Below are 24,234 nucleotides of genomic sequence, written 5' to 3' on the forward strand. Positions count from 1 at the left end.
AATATTATTATGCGAACAAAATTGAATTATGTTAATATTTATTCACACAAATGTAAATATTTATAATGATGTTTAAAATAGTAATTTATATAGTACTAACTCAAAATCCATTATTCTTAAATTATTTTTAAACATAATCATACGTATTATCGCACATATTATTTGAAATGTATAAAATTTTATTGTCTTATTATTAATAAGTATTTTTTGGAAATTATAATATAATATTTAAAATATATAAAAAATTAATTATAAATTATAATGTAATTGATAACATAATTAAAATTTATAGAAAAAGCACAGATTAAATATAGAATAGATTTATTATTCAATATATTTTTGTATGATATTACTGTATAGTAATTTTCGTGGTAACCGTGGATCTATATCTGCTTTATTCAGATAAAGCAGTTGGATACATCGTTTGTATTTATCTTTGAATAATAATCATTTAATTTTCAAGAAAAGTTTAATAGTGAAAAAATTGTTATGTATGTTAATACGCTAAATATTTACAATGTAATTAATCCACAGTTAAATAAAGAAAAGAAATGTATAAGTTAAATATTTTATTGTCTTTTTACTATTTTGCAATTGTTACTGTTTTTGCTGTAAGTATTATTAAATTTATTTTTATTTTAATCTATTTTTCCATTATTTTTTATATTTTTATAATGTAAAAAATATTTTAAATCTAATGAATTATATATTTATTTGTAATTATTATAATATAATTAAATAATTCTTATAATATAATATATATCATTTATCTCTATATATATAAAATTATAAATTTTCTTAAAATTTCTTGTAATTACATATTTCATTAAAAAATCAATAAATTTAAATATAAAAATTAAATATAGAAATTTTAATTTCTTTATTATGTTAATCATTTATGTATTTAAATTAATATATATATATGTTTTATATAGAATACATCAGCAGTAAATGATAATTTTTGCATAATTCGTGAACCTGTTTTGAATTTTTTTTCTTATAACTTTACAAATCTTATAAGTTCTACAAAAGATGTTATTTTAAATTTCTTCAATATAACTATACGATTACAACTATGTTCTCCATTAAGAGAAAAATGCAATGGAAAAGATGGATATGGAATTTGTTTATTAAAAAACAAAGAAGAAAAAGGAATAGGTTCTAATTTTATATATATATATATGTCTAATATATTAAAATTATATTAATTTTTTCTTTAAAAAATAATTTTGTTTTATTACTTTAGGAAAAATGCCTCCAAGAGTAAATATAACTCAGGGAAGAATATCATTTATATTCACAGGTGATGATTGTACATCTAACTCAAAATATATTGTAAATATTATTATGAAATGTGATTATAAAGCTGAAAATTCTTATCCTGAGATATTTCCTGATGTATGTATATATGTATTAAGATTTTTGTTTAACTTTTAATGATAATATTTTTATTTTATTATTTATTAATATATTATAAAATATAGTAAAATATATTTTTTAAAATAAAATGAATTTTTAATTTTATTTTATTATCAATATTTTAGACATTAAAAACATGTAATATATTCATGATATGGAAAACTCATCTTGCTTGTGGACCTCGAAATAAAACAAATTGTACAGTAACAAATAATGGTTTGCATTATGATCTATCACCTTTAACAACTTATTCACAAAATTATATTATTTTAATGGATAATAAAACATCTTCAAAGATTATATTAAATGTTTGTCATACTGTAATATTTGAACATAATGCTCTATGTCAATTGACTTCAGGAGCCTGTTTACAAAATTTGTCACAAAATGGGTATAAATTATTTTATTTTAAATAAAAACTATATTTATAATAATTAGCATGATTAAAATAGAAAATTAATAAACATATAGATATTATTAATAACATTTTATTATAGATATGTGAATTTAGGTGATGTTCAAAAGTCTCCAATTATAAGAGATGGAAAACTTATACTTGAATATCAAGATGGAGATTTGTGTAAAGTAAAAAATATTACAGTACCACATATTAAAACTACTATTTCTTTTATATGTGATTTTGAAGCTATGGTAATTATTATGCATATTATTTATTCTTATTTAATATTTAATATTTTTTATAAATTGTTATTTGATGTCGATTAGGATACATTTCCAGAATATATTGGAGGCAGTGAAGAATGTCATTATCAAATAATATGGAGAACTAGAGCAGCTTGCAGTATAGAATTTCTACGTAATCATAGTATAGCTAGTACTGGGAAATGTACAGTGAATAATCCTCTTACAAATTTTACGTATGATTTGAGAAAATTTTTTAATTATGTATGATTAAAGATAATATTCTGAGAATAAAGTTTTATTAATTATAATAAATATTTTATTTCAGATACGATTTGCGATCTTTAATGAATAAAAATTTTACAATAACAAAGAATGACATACAATATAATTTTAGAGTATGTGAATCACTTGTAGATAATTCATGTGTAACAGGAGCAGGTTATTTAATTACTTTATATTTAATTAATTTAATTAATTTCTATAAATGTATTTTTTATTTTTACATTTAGGAATTTGTCTTTTTAATACATCTAATATGGAAAAAGCTATATCAATGGGAAAAGCTAATACAAATTTAATATGGGAAGAAGGTGGACCATATTTAAATTACACAGATGGAGATTTATGTGAAAATGGACGACGACATTATACAATTATTGCATTTTTTTGTGGACCAGAAGGATCTCCAGATAAACCACTTATTATGGAACAAAATACTTGCCAATTAATTATACATTGGAACACTAATTTAGTTTGTGAGCAAAGGGTTAGAATATTATTTTTATATTTTTATATATATTTTTTTATAGTTATAGTTTATTACTATTTTGAATATTATTAATTTATTTATTATATTTGTTACTGTTATATATATTATATATATAATTTAATTGTTTAGATAAAATGTGCTACAGATGATAATGAAATAAATTTAAGTTCATTGATAAAGTCTACTGATAATTATATTATAAAAGTAAATAAAACTGAATTTCATATAAATATATGTAGACCACTAGTTCCTATGTCTGGTTTAACATGTACACATGGCAGTGCAATTTGCAAAACTTCATTAAATTCGAATAATGAATATATAAATGAAACTGTAAGTAAATATTATTGTACATATATTTAAATTAATTTTTTTTTTAATTTAACAAAATTATTATTAATATTTAAATTTTTCTGAATATATATATATATATATATATAATATTTTGCAATGAAAGATAATATATACAACATTTATTTAAATTAATTTGTTTTTGATGAAATAAAATAATTTGTATTTGTTGGTAGAGTTTAGGATTGTCAAAAGAAAGCCCTATGTTAAATAAAAATCATGAAACTGTATTACATTATGTCGATGGTTCAGTATGTCCTGAAAATTCAAAAAAATTAATTTCTTCAAATTTTACGTTTCCATGTTATAATAATGATAAGGTAATCAATCAATATTTATTAGATTATAGAAAAATACTGATGATTTTAAAGAAGAATATTATAATTGTGTAATTATTTTGAAACTGATTTTTTAGGGACTTCCAGAATTTAAGAAATATGAAGATTGCACTTATATTTTTGAATGGAAAACAAGTATAACATGTGGAGCTGCAATGGGAAATTGGATCTCTCCTTGCACTGTAAAAGATCAATTATTTTCACACGAATACAACTTATCTTTATTACATAAAAATGAAAAAGTATATTATGTAAGTTTATTAAAAAATTTCTAATAATTTTTTCATAAATTAATTTAAACATTTTTTATTTTAAAAATGAAACTATAATAATGAATAAATCATTTACATTGTAAATAATCATTAATATTATAAATTAAATTATAATTTAAATAATAATATAATATCAATATGAAATAATGTAATATATGTGCTAATTTTTTAAAATTGTATTATAAATTTATAGGTAAAGAATAAACAAGGAAAAGAATATAGTATAAATATATGTGGCGGAGAAAAAGTCTGTGATAGTTCTGCTGTATGTCAAGGAAATAATGAATATGGATCATTAGCAAATGTAATTTTTGATTATGGCAGAAATGTTATAAAACTTCAATACTCTAATGGTAGTAAATGTGTAAATGGTAAGTATACAATATATATTTATTCAATAAATTATGAATTAGATTCATGTTATTATATTATCTTCATTTTTTTTTAATCAGGTTTTTATACATCTGAAATATGGTTTATATGTAACAAATATATAGGAATTGGCACACCAAAATTATTGTGGGTAAGTAATAATTTTTATTTCAATAATTAATAATTTCATCTATTTATTATTATTTATCATTCCTGCTTGAATATATTACATTATAAAAGTATTACATTATAAATGTTATTAATCTTATATAATGAGTAAAAAAAAATAATCTAATATTTGTATAATTAAAATATATTAAATCTATCTTAAATCTATCTATATAAATTTTCTTTATATTCTTAAATTTTTTTAATTTTGCTTGAAAAAAAAAAGAAAAGATTAAGTATATGAAAAGAAAAAGGTAATTTTAATTATATATGTAGTTATATTTAAATAATTTTTTATATAAAACTAAAAATATAATATAATTAATAATTAAAAATAGTATACAATTATGCCACTTTTAAATATATTTGTAAAAGATTATATTAATATTTCAGGTACTCATTTAGTAATAATTATATTAATATTATATAGTAAAAATTCATTAAAAGTCATTATTAAATTAACAATTTGTAATGAGATTCATTATTTATTTTTGTAATCAAAAATTTAAATTAGTATCAATTAGTATTATGGTTCTTTATTGAAATATGAACAATTTATTTATGATTTTTTAATAAAAAATTATTGTGCTCATAAAATTGAGCAAACAAAATAATAATGAAAATATAATATATATATATTCATATGTCATTCTAAGTTTCCATAGAAAATTAATATAAATGATAACAAAAATTGATTTATGTTCCTATCAAGTTTGATTTTATGTATATATAAATTAAATTTCCTATACTATGCATTATTTTGGATCTTATAAATACTAAATACACTGATTATTTACAAATATTAAATGAAAGTTAATTATAATTTTCATGCATAAATAATGAATATGTATATATAAAATACAAATTGTATTTATGATATACATAAAAAAAATTTTATCTTAAAAATAATTTTAAAAATATCTTCTAAATATAATTTTAAAATGAATATTAATTTTCTGTTTATATGATAATTATCTACTTCAGTAATAATTCAATAATGAGAACATATTAGAAGCGAAATCTATTCAAAATGTTAAAATTCTTATAAAAACACTTATTCACAATAATCTCTATTTTTTAAAATTAACATTAAGTTTGTTCAGTCAGTAAATGTAATTTGTCTTTAATCTACTTATATTGATATTTAGAAATTCATGAAACAAATTTATAAGTCTATAAATAAAATAATTAAATGATACAGAATTTTGAATTATTATTGATATTCAATCAGACGTTTAGATTAGAAAATTGAATGATGAAAATTTCGAAATTGAAGTTATTTAAACAAATTAATTGACTTACAATTTAATCAACTAAAATATTTTTTATAATTTTAATATATCTAAAATGACTTATAAATATGTTTATGCATGCTATTATATTACTTAGCATGAATTTTTACTTAAAAAAATTATTAATAAATTCATTATCACCATTAAATACATATAATAAATATTCGCTATGAGACTCTGTGTAAAAATTACAGTTTTTCATTCTTTGATCATATAAATAGAAATAATTTACTTTGAATATCTTAATCATAAATGCATATATAATATTTAGTTTGTCTATTTTTTTTTACTATATAAGTTCCAGAGTGAACGAATTGTAATAATTGGTTTTTATGCTGTGATAATGAATGTGTTAATTTCGAATGATTTTAATAAAATTATAAATAAATTCATTTTTTAATGTAAAATGAGTACTTCAAAACTTATTTAAACAAAACATTCTTCAAATGTTTTGTGTGTGTGTTATATATATATATATACATATATATATATATATGATAATCTTGTCATACGGTGGTACATTGTACTTTATTAACCAAATTATGTTTTACTAATTCTTCTGTTGAAAGAATAAGTTTGGTGTTGCAATCTGATGAAGAAAGATTTTGAGAATTCTCTTTATTATCACTGTCCTTCTTATCACATATAAATGTTTTAAGAGTATCTGCTGGTGGAGTGTTTGTTGCAGGAAGTGTTTCAAGAGTATCAATTGGATAAATTAGCTCTTTCTTCTCGCCTTTAATTTGTATACATGGTTGGTGCTTTTGAAAAATTTTTTTTCTTATAACACTCTTTGTAAATTCAGTATGTGGTAACGCATATCGCAATTTGTCCCAAAACCAAGGATCACCCCATTTTACATATGTATTCATGCTCATATATGCCTTGAGTTCTGGATCTAAATTATTAATGGGACCAATTTCATCATATAAAATTAAAATAACTTTTGATCTACGTTCGCTAAGTGCTTGACAATGCGCCACTCTAAATTCCATTCGTCCCCAAACACTTTCCAAAAAATTAGGTGATAGAACTACTATCGTTCGCCTAGATTCTTCAACAGAACGCGCAATTTGTGTTGGTATCCATTCTCCAGCTAGCCAATCACGAAAATGCAGACACAATTTAAATGGTTTAGGTCCATTTTCTAATTTTGAAACTAATTCATTCACAACAAAATCTTCATCTTTATGTGAATAACTTATAAATGCATCATACAATTTATCTTTGTCTAATTCGTCTTCTGTTATTAACCATAAGCAAAATTGATGTGCATACAGCCAAACTTTAATTTCTCGTTGATATCTATAATAAATTGCTGCTAGCAGACCAATTATCATACCTGAGACAGCTAAAGAAAAACTTAATGATACGATTAACGTAGTGTAAGTGGGACAGAAATCTGCTGCTGTCATTTTTATCATCGAAATATTCATATCTTTGCAAGTAATTAGGGAAGAATTACGAATGTCTGAAATCTTCGTTTGTATAAAGCTAAGTAAATCTTTCGTATCACAATCGCATATCCATGGATTTCCATGCAATGTTAACGACGGACTATTGTTTAGAAATTGTAAAACATTTGGCTCTAATTTACTGATATTATTGTTGTGTAATTCCAACTGAAAAATATAAAATTAATTGATATTTAAATTTTGTTTAGAACATGTTCAATTTTCATTATATAAAGTAATCTTAATCATATAAATAATAAATAGAATATGTTAAAAACAAAAGCTATGATAAAAAACTATGAAAGAAAAAAGTTCCTAAAGATAAAGAATTATATTATATTAATTTTTATTATATTATTTTAATTTTACCTCTATGTTCGATTGTAACCCATCTACAGATATCTCATGAATATCATTGTTTGATAATAGCAATTTGGATATCTGTATGTTATCTAAACCGATTTCTGTCAAAGATGGCATTTCGCTTAATTTATTATCCGTGAGATTTATGACAAGTTTATAATTTAGTAATGTTTCGATATTTCGTGGCACGCTTGTCAAATTTCTTTGCGAACAATTTAGCGTGAATTCTTTATTACTTTGTTGTGAATAACATGTACATTCATTAGGACAAGGATCAGATATTTGACAGATAAATTTCTTTGATTCTAATTTTATTATTTCTTTGCCTTTAAATGTTTGTGGACTTTGGCATGTCAAGCATCCCGGCATGATGTGAAAATATTTATAAACGTTAGGACCTAATTTTCCTTCCAAATAAAGAAGAAAATCAAATATATCACAGTCACATTCGATTGGATTATTTTCAATATATATCATTACATCCCGAGAATCTTGTTGGAATCCTGCAATTTCCTTAGCTTCACTTAAATTTATATGTTTTATTTTATTATTTGTGAGATTCACTTCAATTGAATTTGATACAAATTGTAAATCTCGGATCTGAAACGAATATTTGTATATAAAGCATTAATTAATAAAATAACTTTGTTAGACATTACGTATTAATTTTAGTTAAATTTTGAAAATAAAAGTTTAAAAAACATAATTAAAATTATTAAGTTATTATATATATATATATATATATATATATAGTTGTATGCAATTTTATTTCTTTAATAAAGAAGAAAAATAATTTTGTAAATAATATAAATATATAATATAATAATATATAAAAAATAATATTTTTATTATCTTACTGATATTTCTGATATCTGATTAAACTGAAGATTTAATTTCTTCAGCTTTACATGAGTTACGAGCCAATCACCAAAAATGTCCGAAATATTATTTTTGTCCAGATACAATTCTTCTAGAGATGAACAACTTTGAAAAGGTGATCTCCTTCCATATTCATCTATATAACTATTTATCGAAGTATTAAATGTAAGTTGATTGTCAGAAAATTTTGCAATGCGTAGTTTGGTCAAGAAATTAAAACTTGTTTCTTCTATGATCTTTAATTGATTCTTTTCCATATTTAAATTTTGAAGTGATATTAAATCATTAAAAAGAGATCTGAAATATAAAAAATAAATAAAACTTGTAATTCTAAAGTCTTAAATATTTTTTTTATGAATTTAAAGAATGATTTTATAAAAAAAAATTTTTTAAATTATCTTTTTTATTATGTTTTAATTATAAAATTATATTGATTATGATAAAAATTAAAAAAAAAAATAAAGATTTAAAAAAAGAAATAAAAATTAAAAATTATTCATTATAAAATAATTTGAAAAACAATTTATTAAGAGTGAGATCAAAATGAATATGTTTAAAAATAAATTCATTAAAGTATTATTTTTTATAGATTGAAATTGTAATTACTGAATTGTAATATAAATCTCTTAAGAGTACAATTTAATAATTAATGCTTTTGTTATTTTTATTTTTTCTCTTACATAAAATATTTTTCAATAAATCATTATTACTTTATTTACTATTACTAATATTAAACTTACCGAGATATCGAAGTAAGATTATTCGAAGATAAATCTAACGTAATCAATTTCTTCAATTGTGAGAAGATTTTATTTGGTAATGATATCAATTTGTTGCGATTGAGTGTTAATTTCGTTAAATTGATCAAATTCGTAAAAAGATATTCAGGAAGAGACTCAAGATTATTGGAAGACAAATCGATGATCTCAAGTGATATGGAATCATGAAATAGAAGATCAGGCAATTTTATCAAACCATTATTTTTTAACTCTATCTCTTTGAGGTTTTTCAAATTCGCAAACAATCCATTCGGTAATGTCTCCATGCTTATTCTATTATTATATAATTGTACTTTGTTTAATTTAACATTGTGCTGCAATAGACCTTCTGGTAACGAGGAAAAATTATTCCAAGCCAAATTTAACAATTCCAAATTTACCAATTTCGCGAAAATATCATTGGGCAAAATATTTAAATAATTGCTGCTTATATCCAAGGAATTCAATGACACAAGTTTATCGAATATATTCGATTTGAATTCTGTGAACTTATTCCCCCACATATTTAACATTTTCAGTGCTTTTAATGGTTCGAATGTGTTCGCATCTATTTCCTTCAGTTTGTTATCACCAAGTTCAAGTATCTCTAAATAGGGTATGTAATTGAAAATTCCAGATAATGAATAAATATTGTTTTGGCGTAAATTGAGATTCTTGAGTCGTGGTACATCGGCGAAAGTATCATTGCTAAAATTGGTCAAATTGTTACACGTCAAGCTCAGATATTCCAAATTTGGGAAACCTTGTAAATGTTTCCTATTCAGAACAGAAATTTTGCCATATGAATGGAATATCAGCTTTTCTACATTTTGAGCACCAAGTTTGTACGAGATCTCACTTAAACTCTGGTTTATTGGTAATTCGCACATCTTGAAGTACAATAGAGTTACATTTTCAGGTGGTAACACATTCGTTGGAAAATCAATCCATTTTGGAAAATTTACACATTCAATCTGAAAAAATAAATTTTATTTTTTCGATGAGTTATGATCATTTATTCCACGTAAATTATTATCAAATTAATAGAAAGTAAAAATTTCAAATCTTATGTTGAGAAAAATTAAAAAGTAAAATATATAATTATACAAGGATTCTCATCTAATTTAACATTCAAATTCTTCTAATTTTAAAATAACGACTATATATATATTTTTTTGATTAACACATTTTTATGATATTGATAATTTTACAAATATATACAGAAATATATATAACAGATATATTAAAATCTACATATGTAGATTTATATATGACTACTATTTATGCTTGTCTTTCCATAGTCATTTTTTCATCGAATAGAATTTTTTATAGAATAATTTGAAAAAAAAAAAAAGAAAAAAAAAATTCTGAAAAATTAGACAAGAATAAAAAAGAATTAAACAAACAAATCTATCTAGAAAATATTAGAAAAATTTTATAAAAAAAATAATTAGCATATACGAATAACAAGAAGAAAATATATCAGTGTAATAAGCGATTTTCTTATTTTACACGTTACCTACGAAAATCGTGTATTTTTGTTCAAAATTTATAATACTTCATCTTTGCTCTTTATCGAAATCTCTCTATCTCTTCACGACTTTCATTAATGAATCATCAATGACTCATTCATGCTTACCCCAATACGTTCGTGCGATTTGACTTTCACAGTGAAGGCAGAATAATTATCCGTTGGACATTGTATCTCAAAAACTCCTTCAGGACTTAGATAACAGTTGCAATTTTGCTCCGTTGGACATCGAATTTCCGCATAACATGTCGCGATAACAATTCCAAAAATGATCCAACATCGAAACGAGGATTTTATAAAGTTGAACATTTTGTAAAGTTCGATATGGAATAACGTACGCTGTGAAAAAAGAAGTTTAATTTTTATCATAGTTATGTTAAGATTGGTCGAGAAGGATATAGAAGAGAAATAGTGGTGGACGAATCGGAAATAGTGGTGCAACGAATCAGATTACGCAGTTATTTCCTTATGCAATGATAAGAAAGTTAGTCCGTATCGTGGAATAAAATCAAATTATAAAATCAAGATAAACTTTTATTAAAATCATTAATTTCTATTTGAATATCATTATGAATAATATTTTAGTTAAAAAAAAAATGAAGAAAATATTGAATTATATAACATAATTCAATGAAGAAAATGATTTTATATGCTTCGTGTGATTGACACTTTTTATCTTTGTCAAACAGGAAAAGATTATTAATATTAGTATAGCAAACATTTGATATTTATTATGATAAAAATATCATAAATGTTGTAAAATTGGTTAAAAATATTTCATACATTATTTAATCTTTATTTTTATAACAAAGAAAAAAGAACTCATACATTTGAATATTTTTATATTACATTTTTTGTACAACTACAAACAATTGTTGTATTAGGTTTTCTTTATCGTTAAAATGCAGTTTCATAAGTTTTACAAAATTATCCATTATTTAAAATACGTATTTTCAAAATTACTCAAATAGATAATTCAAAATATTTATTAATAATTTATTATTTAACTCAATTTTATTTTTATATATTTTTATTTTAATCAGGAAGATTATTTTTAGTGCATATCTTATTCTTGGAAAAAAATAAAATATCATAATCGTTAAACAATCTACACGGAAATGCTTTATTTATTTTTATTTTTTGACTTCAGAAAAGATATTCTATTTTTAAAATATTTTTTTGTAATTATATTATGTCAATTATATGAATCATTCTAATAACGAAATTTTTATAAAAACCAATGATTTATTTATTATATATAACTTAATTATCTTTTCGAGTTTATAAAAAAAATTTGTTATTTTCACTATATTTATAACGATTCCCTTTAGAAATCTTCTATGTCATGATTACTATCTCACATCGATAATTTATGACAGATAATTGGATTTATATCGTTTCGATTTTTTTTTAAAATATTCGTTTTTGTATTTCGAATATTATTCGTTTGCACTAAAAAAATTTAAGTTTTTTTATTAGCTTTTATTTTTTAATTAAGTTTAATTAATGTATTATATCATAAATGACGAATATTTAATATAATTCATCCAATTTTCAATTAGTCTTCGCAATTAACGATGCCTCCGTCCCTTGCTCTAATAAATCATCTTGATTAGACTTCGGTGATCAATCAGGCAACAGTTCAATCAAATTATTCAAAATTGAATGAATTCTATGAATTCAATGAACACATATTGTTACAATCGATTAAATTTTAGAATTATTTAAACTATTTCGAAGTGAACAAAGACAAGTTGAGAATTGTCACCCAATGATCTCGGTGAAAGGAATGGTCGAAAGATTATGCCCATCACGTATCAAATTCTTTGCAACTGTATCCGGGCTAACGACCTGAGTACTTACGTACTTACATACGTGCACTTGCTTAAAACGAGACACGCCTCGTTTCACGAGTCATTGCAAGATGCGTAATGCATACGAGCATGCATGTGAACGAGCATTGGCCAAGGTCGAACGTGATAAGAAAAACGAGAATAATTGTTTCGATATTTATAGCTCCAAAACTGTATTGTAGAAATATTTATATAATTAAAAACATATATAATAAAAAAATATATATATATATTTATGATATTGTAACAATAAATATTTATTGTTTTATTTTTTTTTATTGAATTTTCGATACATTGTTATAATAAAACGCAATACTTACATAGTTGCAAATACGTACTAACAATTGATGACTAGATAGTTATTTACGTGCAATTAAAGCAGAAAGTATACGAAGGCCTGTTTAAAAAATGAAAATTTGTGTCTAGTATATTACCGAAGAATCTTCAATTTTAATTACAATATTTTAATTGAAAGATTTAATTATTTTATTTTATTTAGTTAATTTCTATTTTGAATATTTTATTTATTCAGTTTATAAAAAATTCATTCTATTATATGAAGAAAAAGATAAATAATTTTTATGATATATTTGACAATAGTAATAAAGTATAAAAATTATGTATATCAATATTTCTTTAGATATCAAATTTCTATTTCCTACTGATAATAGATAAAAGAATAATGATTTAATGTTTTATCATTTTCTGTAATTGTCTGACATTGCCAGACAATTATCAAAAACTGATTTTGATAATTGATTTTTATACAAAATAAAATATTTGTTTCGTTTGTATTTCCTCGAGAATTTTAATGGAAACTATCTCTTTTTAAGTTTTATTCGAAACTTTCTATAATTGAAAAATATTATCTAAATCAGATGTATGATTTTTCTTTCCTGACTAATAATAATTAAATTTAAAATCAATAATTATATTAATATTTTAAAATAATTATTTTTTTAAATAATTAAGAAACATTTTGATAACGAAAACCAAAATTTTCATATATAATTAATTTAGAAAATTTTATGTCATATTAAAATCAATGTGATTTTTTATTTATTATTTTATCTATATTCTTCTTTTTGTTATGATATCGCATGCTGCATTTATTTCATTGATATATTATAAGAGTTCTCATATTCATGAAATTCATTTTGCTCGAATATATCAATATTATACTTTTTATTGCGAATATTTCTCCCATTTGATCAAATTAAAATATTATTGTGTAAGTGATAATAAATCAAATTATATTACATAAATGTAATAGATCTATTTCTTTTAAAAAAATCTAATTCTAATTTAGAATCTTTCGATAAAACTATAGATAAAAAATAACAACTACAGATCGATATAAAGATGATTCGTATTAATTTTGTGACTTTTATATATTTTTTGATAAATTTATATGTTTATATAATACATATTATATATATATTTAAGAAAAATAAGTAAGAAGTCTTTTCAGTCATTAAAAAATTATAATGATTTTTCCTTATCAATTTTTCCTTACTTAAAAAATATTAGATGTTGTAGATTAGTATAATATAGTTAATAATATTTTATTAATATTAAAAAATTTGATAAATAATTACTCTGATCATTTTATTTATTTAGAGCTAAAAATCTGCGCGATTCTGCTACTGCATATCATGTTCAAAAAAAGAGAACCACAACAAAATAAGTGACGTAGAATACTTGGAAATGAATGATACGTTATTCTCTTTTTTTTTTTATGAAATTAATATAACATTTATACAAGATTCTGATAATGAATAAATAGATCGTTTTTAGTTTTAATAAAACTTGAGTTATTTAGAAAATTATTACTATTGAAAAATAGTAAGATAAAATAGATAATTAGGATATTTTTGGAAACATAAGACTAGATTAGTACATTTCGAAACAATAAATAAAATTTATTAATAGCTATTCAAATATTCAAATGTCGGTACATGTGATTTTTAGATTTTCTTAATAGCATAATTTTCCGAGTTTTAAATATTATGTATCGATAAAATATTTTATATTTACTTTAAACTTAACTCTACATACATTTAATATCCATTAAGTTTGAACATAGGCAAGAAATATTGCGAAAAACTGTGAAAAAATTTCTATTCATGAATGTTTTTATTATTAAGAATCGTATCAAATTTGAAAATATCTGATACGTATCTGATACTACAGATTAAATATTTCGTTATTTTACGCAAGTTATGACGCGGCACTATAAAAAATATATTTACATAACCATGACCATCAAAAAATTTGAAATCTAATTTTTGATTTATTGATATGTTACATAATGCGATTATAGATTATAAATAGGATAACTATACGGTGTTTGAATTCGTTCATATCTCTTATAATGAAGATATTAACTCACGAATTCCATGTCGTTTTATTATTTCAGAAAATTAATTCTTCTTTTTTTTTTAATATAGTTATATTTTAGTATTAATATACTAGTATTAATATTAATATTAGTATTAATATTAAATATACTTATATTTTATATTTGATAATATTATATTTAATAATGACATAATAATGTAATTTTGGTAAAGAAACTATCTCTAATATTTATTTAATATTTTCTATTTAAAAACATAAAAAATCAGATACTTGTGAACAATCTTGAGAAATAAAATACTTAATAAGGATAAATAAAATTCTTTTTTTCAATTAATTTTGAATTATAGTCGTAATCCATGGATCTTCGAATTAATAACTTCGTAATAATGTTCAAGGAAGGAACTAATCAAAACTAATCATACAAATCTATTAGAGATGCGAATCGTCAATCTTATTGTACATTTGTGACATGCACAGGTAGTAGAGGCACATGTTGATTTAGCTGTATATCAAGGACAATTTACATTCTCTTTTATTTCTTACTATGTGAAATTCGTTGAAATTCGCTTACATGTTTAATCGTATACCGAAAGAAAGAAAAAAAAATTTTATTCGTGAAAGAATAAAGAATGATTATTTGAATATCAATTTTTTAATCTTTAAATAAAATATTAACATGCTACATATGTATTTTAGAAATTGAATTTATTCGTTTTATAAAAAGAAATGATATTTATTGATGAGATATTTTAATTAAACATAATATTCATTATTATATAAGTACTGATAATGCCCCATTGATCTAGTAATTTTTAAATTTCTTTTGATATCTTAGTTAGAAAAAATATTATCATATATGATGTAAATGATTATATATTTGTTTTGAAGAATTAAGATCATTCATTGTTATTTGTTAAATATTAAATATTCATTGGATACACTTAATTAGAGAATATAAAAAAAAAATATTGAAATTATGAATAAAAAAAATTCTATTTTTAAATACAAAATTTAAATCGTTTTAAATATAAAAATAATACATTATAATAACAAATATTAAAATGTGATTCAAATATATATAAATATTATTTTTTTAATTAAAATAAATTAATATGCATTTTCCTACAATTATTATAAAACTCTTAATTATTTAAATTAATGGCATTTATGATAATTTGTTATGGCAGTTATATTTTGTTTTTATGTATCGAGAATGTATGCAATAAGATTAATTTCTTTTAAGATAATGTGTCTTATCTTTTTTGTCTTTTTTTTTGTCTTATTAAAGTTCATAAATGCAAAATAGTATAAGTCATTTAAAAAAAAAAAAAAAAAATGAAATAAAACATTGTCGCAATTTCTTTAAATAGTACAATTCAAAACAAAATATTTTATTAATTCAGTTTGATGATTTATTAATTTACAAGGGCTATTACAGCAATTTACAGATGATAATTAAGATTTTTATTTTGAATATAATTTGTTTATAATTTGTTGATAATGATAATCTTATTCAATGTATATATTTAAATGATGAAATAGTATTTTAAAAATGATATTAAATATATTTATTCATTTTTTTTTAATTTTTGTCATTTCTTATAAAATTTGTTTTTCTGAAATATTTTAATTTCTATTTCTTAACAAGTGATCAATTGCAATCATATTTGAGTACATATTTAAGTCAAATTCTTTACCAATTTGTATATAAAAATAAATAAAAAATATTCTAATAAATATGGTAAATATAAATCCCAAATTGACTATTGCATATCTTCAGGAAAAATGTGAATATTGACTTTGAATGTACATCAATATAAGAATCAGTAGTTATGTATGTGTTGTATATTAGAATAATTTCAAATTTATTCATTTATTTTTATACAAATATATTTTATATCATATGTTACATCATATATGTTTTATATCATATGTTAATAAATCATAATCGTAATTATATCTTCAATGTAAAAAATCATTCTTCAATGGAAAAAATTATAATCGATATATTTTATTATAATTATAGTTCCTAAAATAAAAAATAGTAAAAAAAAAAATTATATCTAATTGTTAAAAAATAAATTATAAAGTGCACTATTATCATTATATAAATAATATATATTACATAAATTTTAGTTATTTAATTATTTGAATGAAAACTTTTCAATAGCATAAAGCAAAATTATATCAAATTTTCAAAACGAAATATAGATATATTTGTTTATTATACATAGTATATTAATAAAAATTAAATTTCATATGGATAAAAAATGAAACTAATAATTTCTTAATTTATCATTATTTTTCTTAAAGATAATATATAATATTCTGAAAGATTAAGAATTTTCATCGATAAATCGACACGAAAAGGAAAAGGTATACTATTACAAAACAAAAGTTAACTGTTTCCTGGAAAACCATTCATAGGAAACAAACTTCTAAATCGCGTCACGCTATGGATTAAAAAAAATAGATTCATAATTAAATATCATATCTCTATTATTTTATAATCATAAAAGTAACAAAAAAACAACGAATAATTTATATTTATTATAATTAAATTTTATATATAATATATATTAAATATATATTAAATATATATTAATATATATATATAAGTAAAATAGTAAAAAATAATTTGTAATTATTCACATATTTCTATTCATATTTTCACGGGAATAATTATTTTTATTCTTTATTTGTATTTAAAACGAACATAATGAATTCGCTCACTGACAACAGATCGATACATGCAAATCGATTTTGATAACACGATAGTATCGTGTACACAATATTATTTAAAATTATAGGTTTATTGTTGTAAAAAATTTTTTTACCAAATTCAATGTGAAGGATTATTCGTTGCAATCATTCGTTGTCACTATTTGTTTTTTTTTTTTTTGCCAGAATTATTCAATCACGTGAACACACTGCGTATTTCACAATCACAATCATTCGATAATAAATTTCGTTTGATTCGATTGTAGTAATCGAAACATTATTGTAAATTGCGAAGAAAAATTTCTAATTATTTCAAAATTGATAAAAATTCATAGATACAACGTTCACTGAAACGGTTCAACAAAAACTGTCGATTCCTTGTATGCTTGCATGCTACCGTGAGTCTGAACAGAATGACGAAACAAAACCACGTGACCTGCCACGACCACGATCCAATGAGAAAACTGATGGTGGTAGGGTAAACGGTCCGATAAATACTAGTTTACCGCTAAACGTGGTGGGGGAAGGTCCTTTTACGAAATTTTCACAAAAAACATAAAATTCTGATGAAAATTATTATCATAAATTTATCGAAAAGGAAATAAAAGATAATTCATACTTAATATGCCATGTTATATACAAAGAATAACTGTTATAAATATATATATATATTATAAATATTTACAATTTTAAACTATGTTATTAAGATTATAAAAAAATGTCTCTTTCGCTTACGGTATTGAATTCGAAAATAGTGGAATAATTATTTCTAATTTAATTATTTTCTGAAAAATAAATAATATTCTTAATTTTTATTGGAATTTAGGATTTTATATATTTCAATTAGTTTATGTGTTTTAATAAATAATATGTCTCATCAGGAAAAGAAAGTGTACATATATTATCTTTTTTATTGTACTGTTATTCAGTGGAAAATACATAAATTAAATACGTATTTTTTTCTTAATTCAAAGAATATATAATCATTATTTGTCAAATCTGGCGAAATGTATTTATAATATTTTGATAAAATGTGGAATTACCAAAAGGTTACGTCAAATATGCTTATTTAGATATTAAAATATGAAATTTTATTTTACACAATATTTACATTTTTTCAATCTTAAAATATATATTTTTAGGTGTGTAATTTCAATTGAAAAATTTTCCTGCAGAATTCTTTTGAACTCTCTACGTTTCTAGTTTCATCGATCTAGTAAATAAATATAAAATAGATTCTGAAGAGGCACTATAGCAAGAGCATCTTCTGTATCAAAACCAGAAGCCTAATTCTCTTCAAAAGGGTTTTAGATACTTTACTGAACACGTGTTCCTTCTGGTATTTTTCATTCCATAAATGTTTATCGAAGAAAGATATTTACAAGAATCTTCAAGACACTTAAGAATCTTCAATCTTGATTATTGTAGAAGCAGTTTAATATCGTATATTATTTATATATTGTTTTCTTGTATTATTGTATATGTATATATTGTTTTCTCTATCGTTAAAATCATAAAATATTAAATGATTTAATTATATTTTAATTATTGCTTTATGTTTATTATTTTATGAAGATTATCATTAAAATGTGTTAAAATTCTGCGCAATTTCTTGAAAAATTTGATACTTACTATATATCTATTTATTTCTCGATAATTTTTTGCACACAACCCACTAAAGCGACATGACACGATGGATTTATAAAAGATGAAGATAGTAATAAGTCAAGAGAGCATGATATCTTTCTTATTGTTAAATACGAAACTCTATTAGACCATTTTATTGACACGTGTAGGTGATTATATCTAGTAAAAGAATTTTGTTTAATACGACAAATTAATCTTCAATTTACTATAATTTTTATAATTTAAAATTTTACAATGCAATTTTGAATAAAATAATAATTGTTTATATTATTTTATAGAAATTTCCTAATTACTTATAGAAACAAAATAATTTATTATTTAAAATTATTAAAATAAAATAGAAAAAGAAAATTTGAAAAATAAAAGCAAGATTATTTATGAAAATAAATAATAAGATCATAAGAATATTTCTCTATTCAGATTTGTCCTATAAAACATTAAAATATATATACATATTATATAATACATGTCAATCAAATCTCAGATAAATCACAATAAAAACGGGATTACCTGAGGAAAGGTTTTTCACCCTTTTCTCTTCCGGTTTAACAATAAATTCGAAAGTATAAGATACGAACGTTCAAGTATCCAGATGTGACACGACATTTCTGGTCACCACATGGCCTAGGTTCTAGAATAATACACTTCCGAGAGCAGTCAGTTTTTTCACGGTAGCTTTCTTCACTGTGAAAAGTATTTCCTATTTAGAATAGCATGTCCCTTGAAAAATCTTAAGATGATTTCATAAGGGTAAGCAGATGTGCATTACGGTGCTGTATTACTATTTCCGTTTCCGCTCTTTTCGTCGACCCTCACCACATGGCTCGAAATGCAGGCATTTGAATAATTTTTCTTTATTAGTAACAAAAAAAAATTTGATCATTTTCACTATATGTTATTGATGATTAATAATTTTTTTTCTTATTAATTTATATATATTATTTTTTTAACATGTTTATTGTGCTATTGTAATATTTTATGTAAAGATGAAAGATAATATTAATATTTTTTTTGAATATCTAATGGAATTTATTTTAGAGATTTATCTTTTTCATAATTTTAAAAAATGAATTAATATTAATAATAATTTTAATTTAAAATGTAATTATTCATTTGCATTTCAACATTTAGTAAAACAGGTTTAAATAATAATAGTTTCTTTTATTTAAAGTTCTCGAATACATTTTCTTGTTATATTTCAAATTTCTAAAGTATGTATTGTGCGATTTCGTCTTAATTACTTCTTTCATTATGGGAGAGACTTAATCAGTAATAAAATTTGGGAATTTCCCTTTATATACTCTAGGTATAGGATAAACCATTGTATATCTATAAATCTTTTCTAATCCGGATGTAAAATCACGTTCAGTTAGACAAAAAAAATCATACATTTATTGTAATTTTTAATAATTTTTATTTTAATATATCTGTCTTCTTTTGCATATCTTTTACGTGTTTATTTTTTTGTACTATTATATTTATAGAAACCAAACTTATCTTTATTATTTTTGTTATTTATTTTAGTCTTTTAAAATTTAATTATGATATTTACACGATAAAACAGAAGTGTACATAAAATATACATTTATGTGACATATAAAAACACATAAAAATTAATCCCTTTCTTTATTATTTCTGTTTATATATTCTCGCTTAAACTTATTTTAAATTATTTGACTCGTAATAATTTACATTCTTTTTTTAAATTTGCAAACTTACAAACTTTGTTAATAAATAGACAACGATCGAAAAATTTTAATCAGTTCCATCTCGCGTTTGGATGCTAGAAGTTTCGATTTGTTATTAGCATAACAGAATGTATAAGAAGGTATTTGATATTTTTTATTTCATACAGACAAGAAGAACATTGCATAAGGATAGAGAAGAGATATTACTATTTTTAATTATACGGTTCCTAATACCTTTTCCTACTACTTTACAAATTATATATTAAAAATTAATTAATTATTATTTGTTTATTGCAAAATTGTATATTTTTAAATTTAGATCTTAATGCTAGAAATTAAATTACATTCACGTGAAATAAAAACCTTTAACGTATACATATTTTATTTTATTGATGATGATTTTTTTTTTTTTTTTAATACAGGAATCAGAATGCAGTGCAAAATTCGAATGGCATACAAATGTCACATGTGCCTGCCAATCGAACTCTCAGCAACCCACAATTCCTTCAAATGCATACGATGTTCAAAACATTTCTCCTAGTCATAGTGAGTACAAATAAGAAATAATTATTTTTTAATAAGATACTTTTTTAATAAAGATACTTTCTATATATCTATTCTATTTAATGGAATTAATAAAATTAATTCATATAAGAAGATTGATAAAATAACAGAATCGTAGAAGAAGTAAATTAAAAAAAAGGGTATAGATAAAATTAAATTTGCTAACACTTTGTTTTTAACGCTTGATACTCATTCTTCGAATTTTAAGACGTAAATGATAATAATAATAATAAAAATATTAAATATTATTCATCTGTTTCAGCTGGTATCGTGGCAGTCATCGTGTTGAGTGTTATTGCTTTAATAGTAGCACTATTTTATTTTCGAAATCCAGATAAAAGAGCGTGTTTGCGCTCTTGTATCAATCCATTTTCTTCAAGAAGAGGCAATAGTCGTGTCCAATATTGCAGAGTATGTTTTATGTAGAAATTATATTTTTTTTTCCATTTCGTTTGATCGATATCCGTATCTTGTTCAGAAATTTAATTGTTTCTTAATAATTTATTCCCACGTAAGAAATTTATTTTTATTATATGCCTATATCCTTGATATATTTCTAATTTTTCTAATTTGTCATACGTATTCAAGTGTTTGATACACCTCTAATTTACATAATTAATAGTTGTATAAGGAAAAATTGTTTAAATAACTTAAATATTCAAATATTACATTATTAGAATAGACTTGCTTGGAAAAGATTCATATGTTATTTAGAATAATTTTTATTTATAAAATCTACTCAATCATTATTATTCGAACGTTATCAATTATTATTATCGTTAAAAAATTTTAATTAAATTATAAAATTAAAATTAATACTTATTATGTATTTTAGGTTGATACCACGGAAGAAGCTCGTCTTCTGCTCGACGTTGATGCCACGCAGTGTCAAACTGATAGCGATGATGATCTTTTGAATGCATAGTCATTTGTTATTTTCTTTTATATACTATTTTATCTAAGTTCAAAATATACGAATATTTTTATTTGTTTGTCAAACGCTGAAAATTTTGCAAATATATTTTTCTGCTTTATTCATAGAGATATCATTTTAATAAAAAATGATAAGTTCTGCGCTTCATGTGATTAATGATTATGCAAGTAAAATTAAACTTCGCATCAATTTTATTATATGAGGCTATGTTATTTTCTATTTATAATAATTTTACATTCTTAAAAATAATATATAATGATTTTGAAGATTTCATTATTTTATCGTTAATAATTTCGATTTTTATATTAAAAAAGAAAGAAATTAGAGCTTATGTTAATTATGTAAAAATTAACTCTATACATGTTTTATCTCTATTACAAACACAAACAATTTATTTCTTATATAATACGAAATAGTTTTCAAAAACAATTATAATATTTTTATAAATTTGAATGATTTGGAAAATTTAATATTTTTTTTTTTCTTTTGATGATAAAAATTTCATAGAACATATTTATTTGTCAGTATTTTAAAGGATAGCTATGTTTTAATTACCGATAACTTTTGTGCAAATAGAAAATCATTTTCTATAATATTATTTATATCTTATTATAATATGAAACTTACATATAATATAAAATTTATTTTGACGATTACTTCTCTAGTGAAATTAATATATTTTGTTGTAACGAAAAACATTCCAATATATTTTTGTGTTGAAAAAATTAAAAAACCAAAGAAAATTGTATATTTATAATATCGAATCATTATTTAAAAGTGTTTAACTATCAAGAAAAAAATTTCTGGAAATTTCAAGGAAAAACTGACCAAAGAAATTAATTCCTAACGACGAATTTAGAATACTATATTTAATGTAATCCAATATCATATTATACACATCTTATAAAATTTTAAATAATCGAAATAATTCTAATATCGCAAGATTTCTTGTTAAAAGCAGTATTGTGTGTAATTTATGTGATATTTGTAATCGATAATATTAATCGATAAATACTTTTTTGTAATTTATCATTCAAACAAATATTTGATAAATATATTTTTGCGAAGATCTAGACGTAATAAGCAAATATGTAATTGGTTGATGATGATAATATGTTAATTGGTAAATTGATTTAAACTATGCATTGTTTGGATATGTCGATGTATAATTATAAAAAATATATAATTGTGGAGGGGTACTTAATCTATATATTAAACAAATTAATGATGTGTCAAAAAAATATGTTTTAATCCTTTTTCCCTAATATAAAATAGACATTATTATTTAAAACATTGAATTTTTATTTTTCAAATTATGTTATATTATCTCTTTAATTTAAGAAGAATAAATTATTTAAATGGTTTAATGAAACTCGTTTCAAAAATTCTCTTTCACATCTTCCTTTCTCTTTTTTTTTATACGTATATATATATACACATTTATTATGATAACTAGCATATTATAATATCCACGATATTTTATCTTGATATCTTCTTGGTATTTTGGTATCTCGATGATTATTCTGTCCGTGATTTTCCCAATAACAGTAATTTTCAGATGATGCATAGATAACAATTTGTCTAGGAAAACTTACCTTGTAGCTTCTAAATATCGTGCTGCATTGATTCGATGCACGTCGATGCTTATTCTTCGATTCTCTTTGATACCTAAATTTCAAAAAATCCATGTATGCATAAATCAAAGATGTGCTGCCGTGTTTGACACATACCTTAGACTCCGTAAATCGTAATAATATATTGAAAGCAATATAAATTGCAATCTACACTTTGATAAAACATTAATTTTCCATTAATATAGTAGTACGTATTCAATCAACACCGACTTTTATTATTA

The 24,234-nt window shown here is 21.8% G+C and overlaps 2 protein-coding genes across 3 annotated transcripts; one reads left to right on the top strand and one right to left on the bottom strand.

The window, feature by feature from the left end:
* Positions 1-385: 385 nt before the first annotated feature.
* On the top strand, positions 386-23,620 carry Lerp (lysosomal enzyme receptor protein). Of its 2 annotated transcripts, XM_012487953.3 has the most exons (16): positions 386-611; positions 936-1,158; positions 1,247-1,398; positions 1,545-1,810; positions 1,917-2,070; positions 2,146-2,297; positions 2,390-2,502; positions 2,574-2,830; positions 2,963-3,166; positions 3,361-3,504; positions 3,600-3,773; positions 3,988-4,165; positions 4,247-4,317; positions 21,304-21,427; positions 21,708-21,856; positions 22,281-23,620. In XM_012487953.3, exons 1-16 carry the CDS (start codon positions 552-554, stop codon positions 22,368-22,370), a joined length of 2,511 nt encoding a protein of 836 aa, XP_012343407.2. In that variant the 5' UTR covers positions 386-551; the 3' UTR covers positions 22,371-23,620. The 2 variants fall into 2 exon arrangements, with proteins under 2 accessions (XP_012343407.2, XP_086760054.1); XM_086903928.1 differs by lacking the exons at positions 21,304-21,427; positions 21,708-21,856; positions 22,281-23,620 and adding an exon at positions 8,403-9,014.
* Positions 4,344-17,975, bottom strand: Tl (toll like receptor). The gene is made up of 6 exons (XM_086903919.1): positions 17,663-17,975; positions 10,720-10,950; positions 9,063-10,054; positions 8,301-8,619; positions 7,450-8,043; positions 4,344-7,248 (listed from the first exon to the last, which is right to left on the bottom strand). Exons 2-6 carry the CDS (start codon positions 10,918-10,920, stop codon positions 6,133-6,135), a joined length of 3,222 nt encoding a protein of 1,073 aa, XP_086760045.1. The 5' UTR covers positions 10,921-10,950; positions 17,663-17,975; the 3' UTR covers positions 4,344-6,132.
* Positions 23,621-24,234: the final 614 nt, after the last annotated feature.

The sequence above is a fragment of the Apis florea genome, unplaced genomic scaffold, assembly GCF_048593485.1.
Source record: "Apis florea isolate Af1SG1 unplaced genomic scaffold, ASM4859348v1 contig_2293_pilon, whole genome shotgun sequence".
Taxonomy (NCBI): Eukaryota; Metazoa; Arthropoda; class Insecta; order Hymenoptera; family Apidae; genus Apis; species Apis florea.

Coding starts and splice junctions, on each gene's coding strand:
- Tl (XM_086903919.1), bottom strand. CDS start 10,920: ATGTTCAACTTTATAAAATCCTCGTTTCGATGTTGGATCATTTTTGGA. Junction 10,055..10,719: donor AATCGCACGAACGTATTGGG/GTAAGCATGAAT, acceptor TTATTTTTTCAG/ATTGAATGTGTAAATTTTCC. Junction 8,044..8,300: donor ATCAGATATCAGAAATATCA/GTAAGATAATAA, acceptor TATTCGTTTCAG/ATCCGAGATTTACAATTTGT.
- Lerp (XM_012487953.3), top strand. CDS start 552: ATGTATAAGTTAAATATTTTATTGTCTTTTTACTATTTTGCAATTGTT. Junction 2,831..2,962: donor ATTTAGTTTGTGAGCAAAGG/GTTAGAATATTA, acceptor TTAATTGTTTAG/ATAAAATGTGCTACAGATGA. Junction 21,857..22,280: donor GTCGTGTCCAATATTGCAGA/GTATGTTTTATG, acceptor TATGTATTTTAG/GTTGATACCACGGAAGAAGC.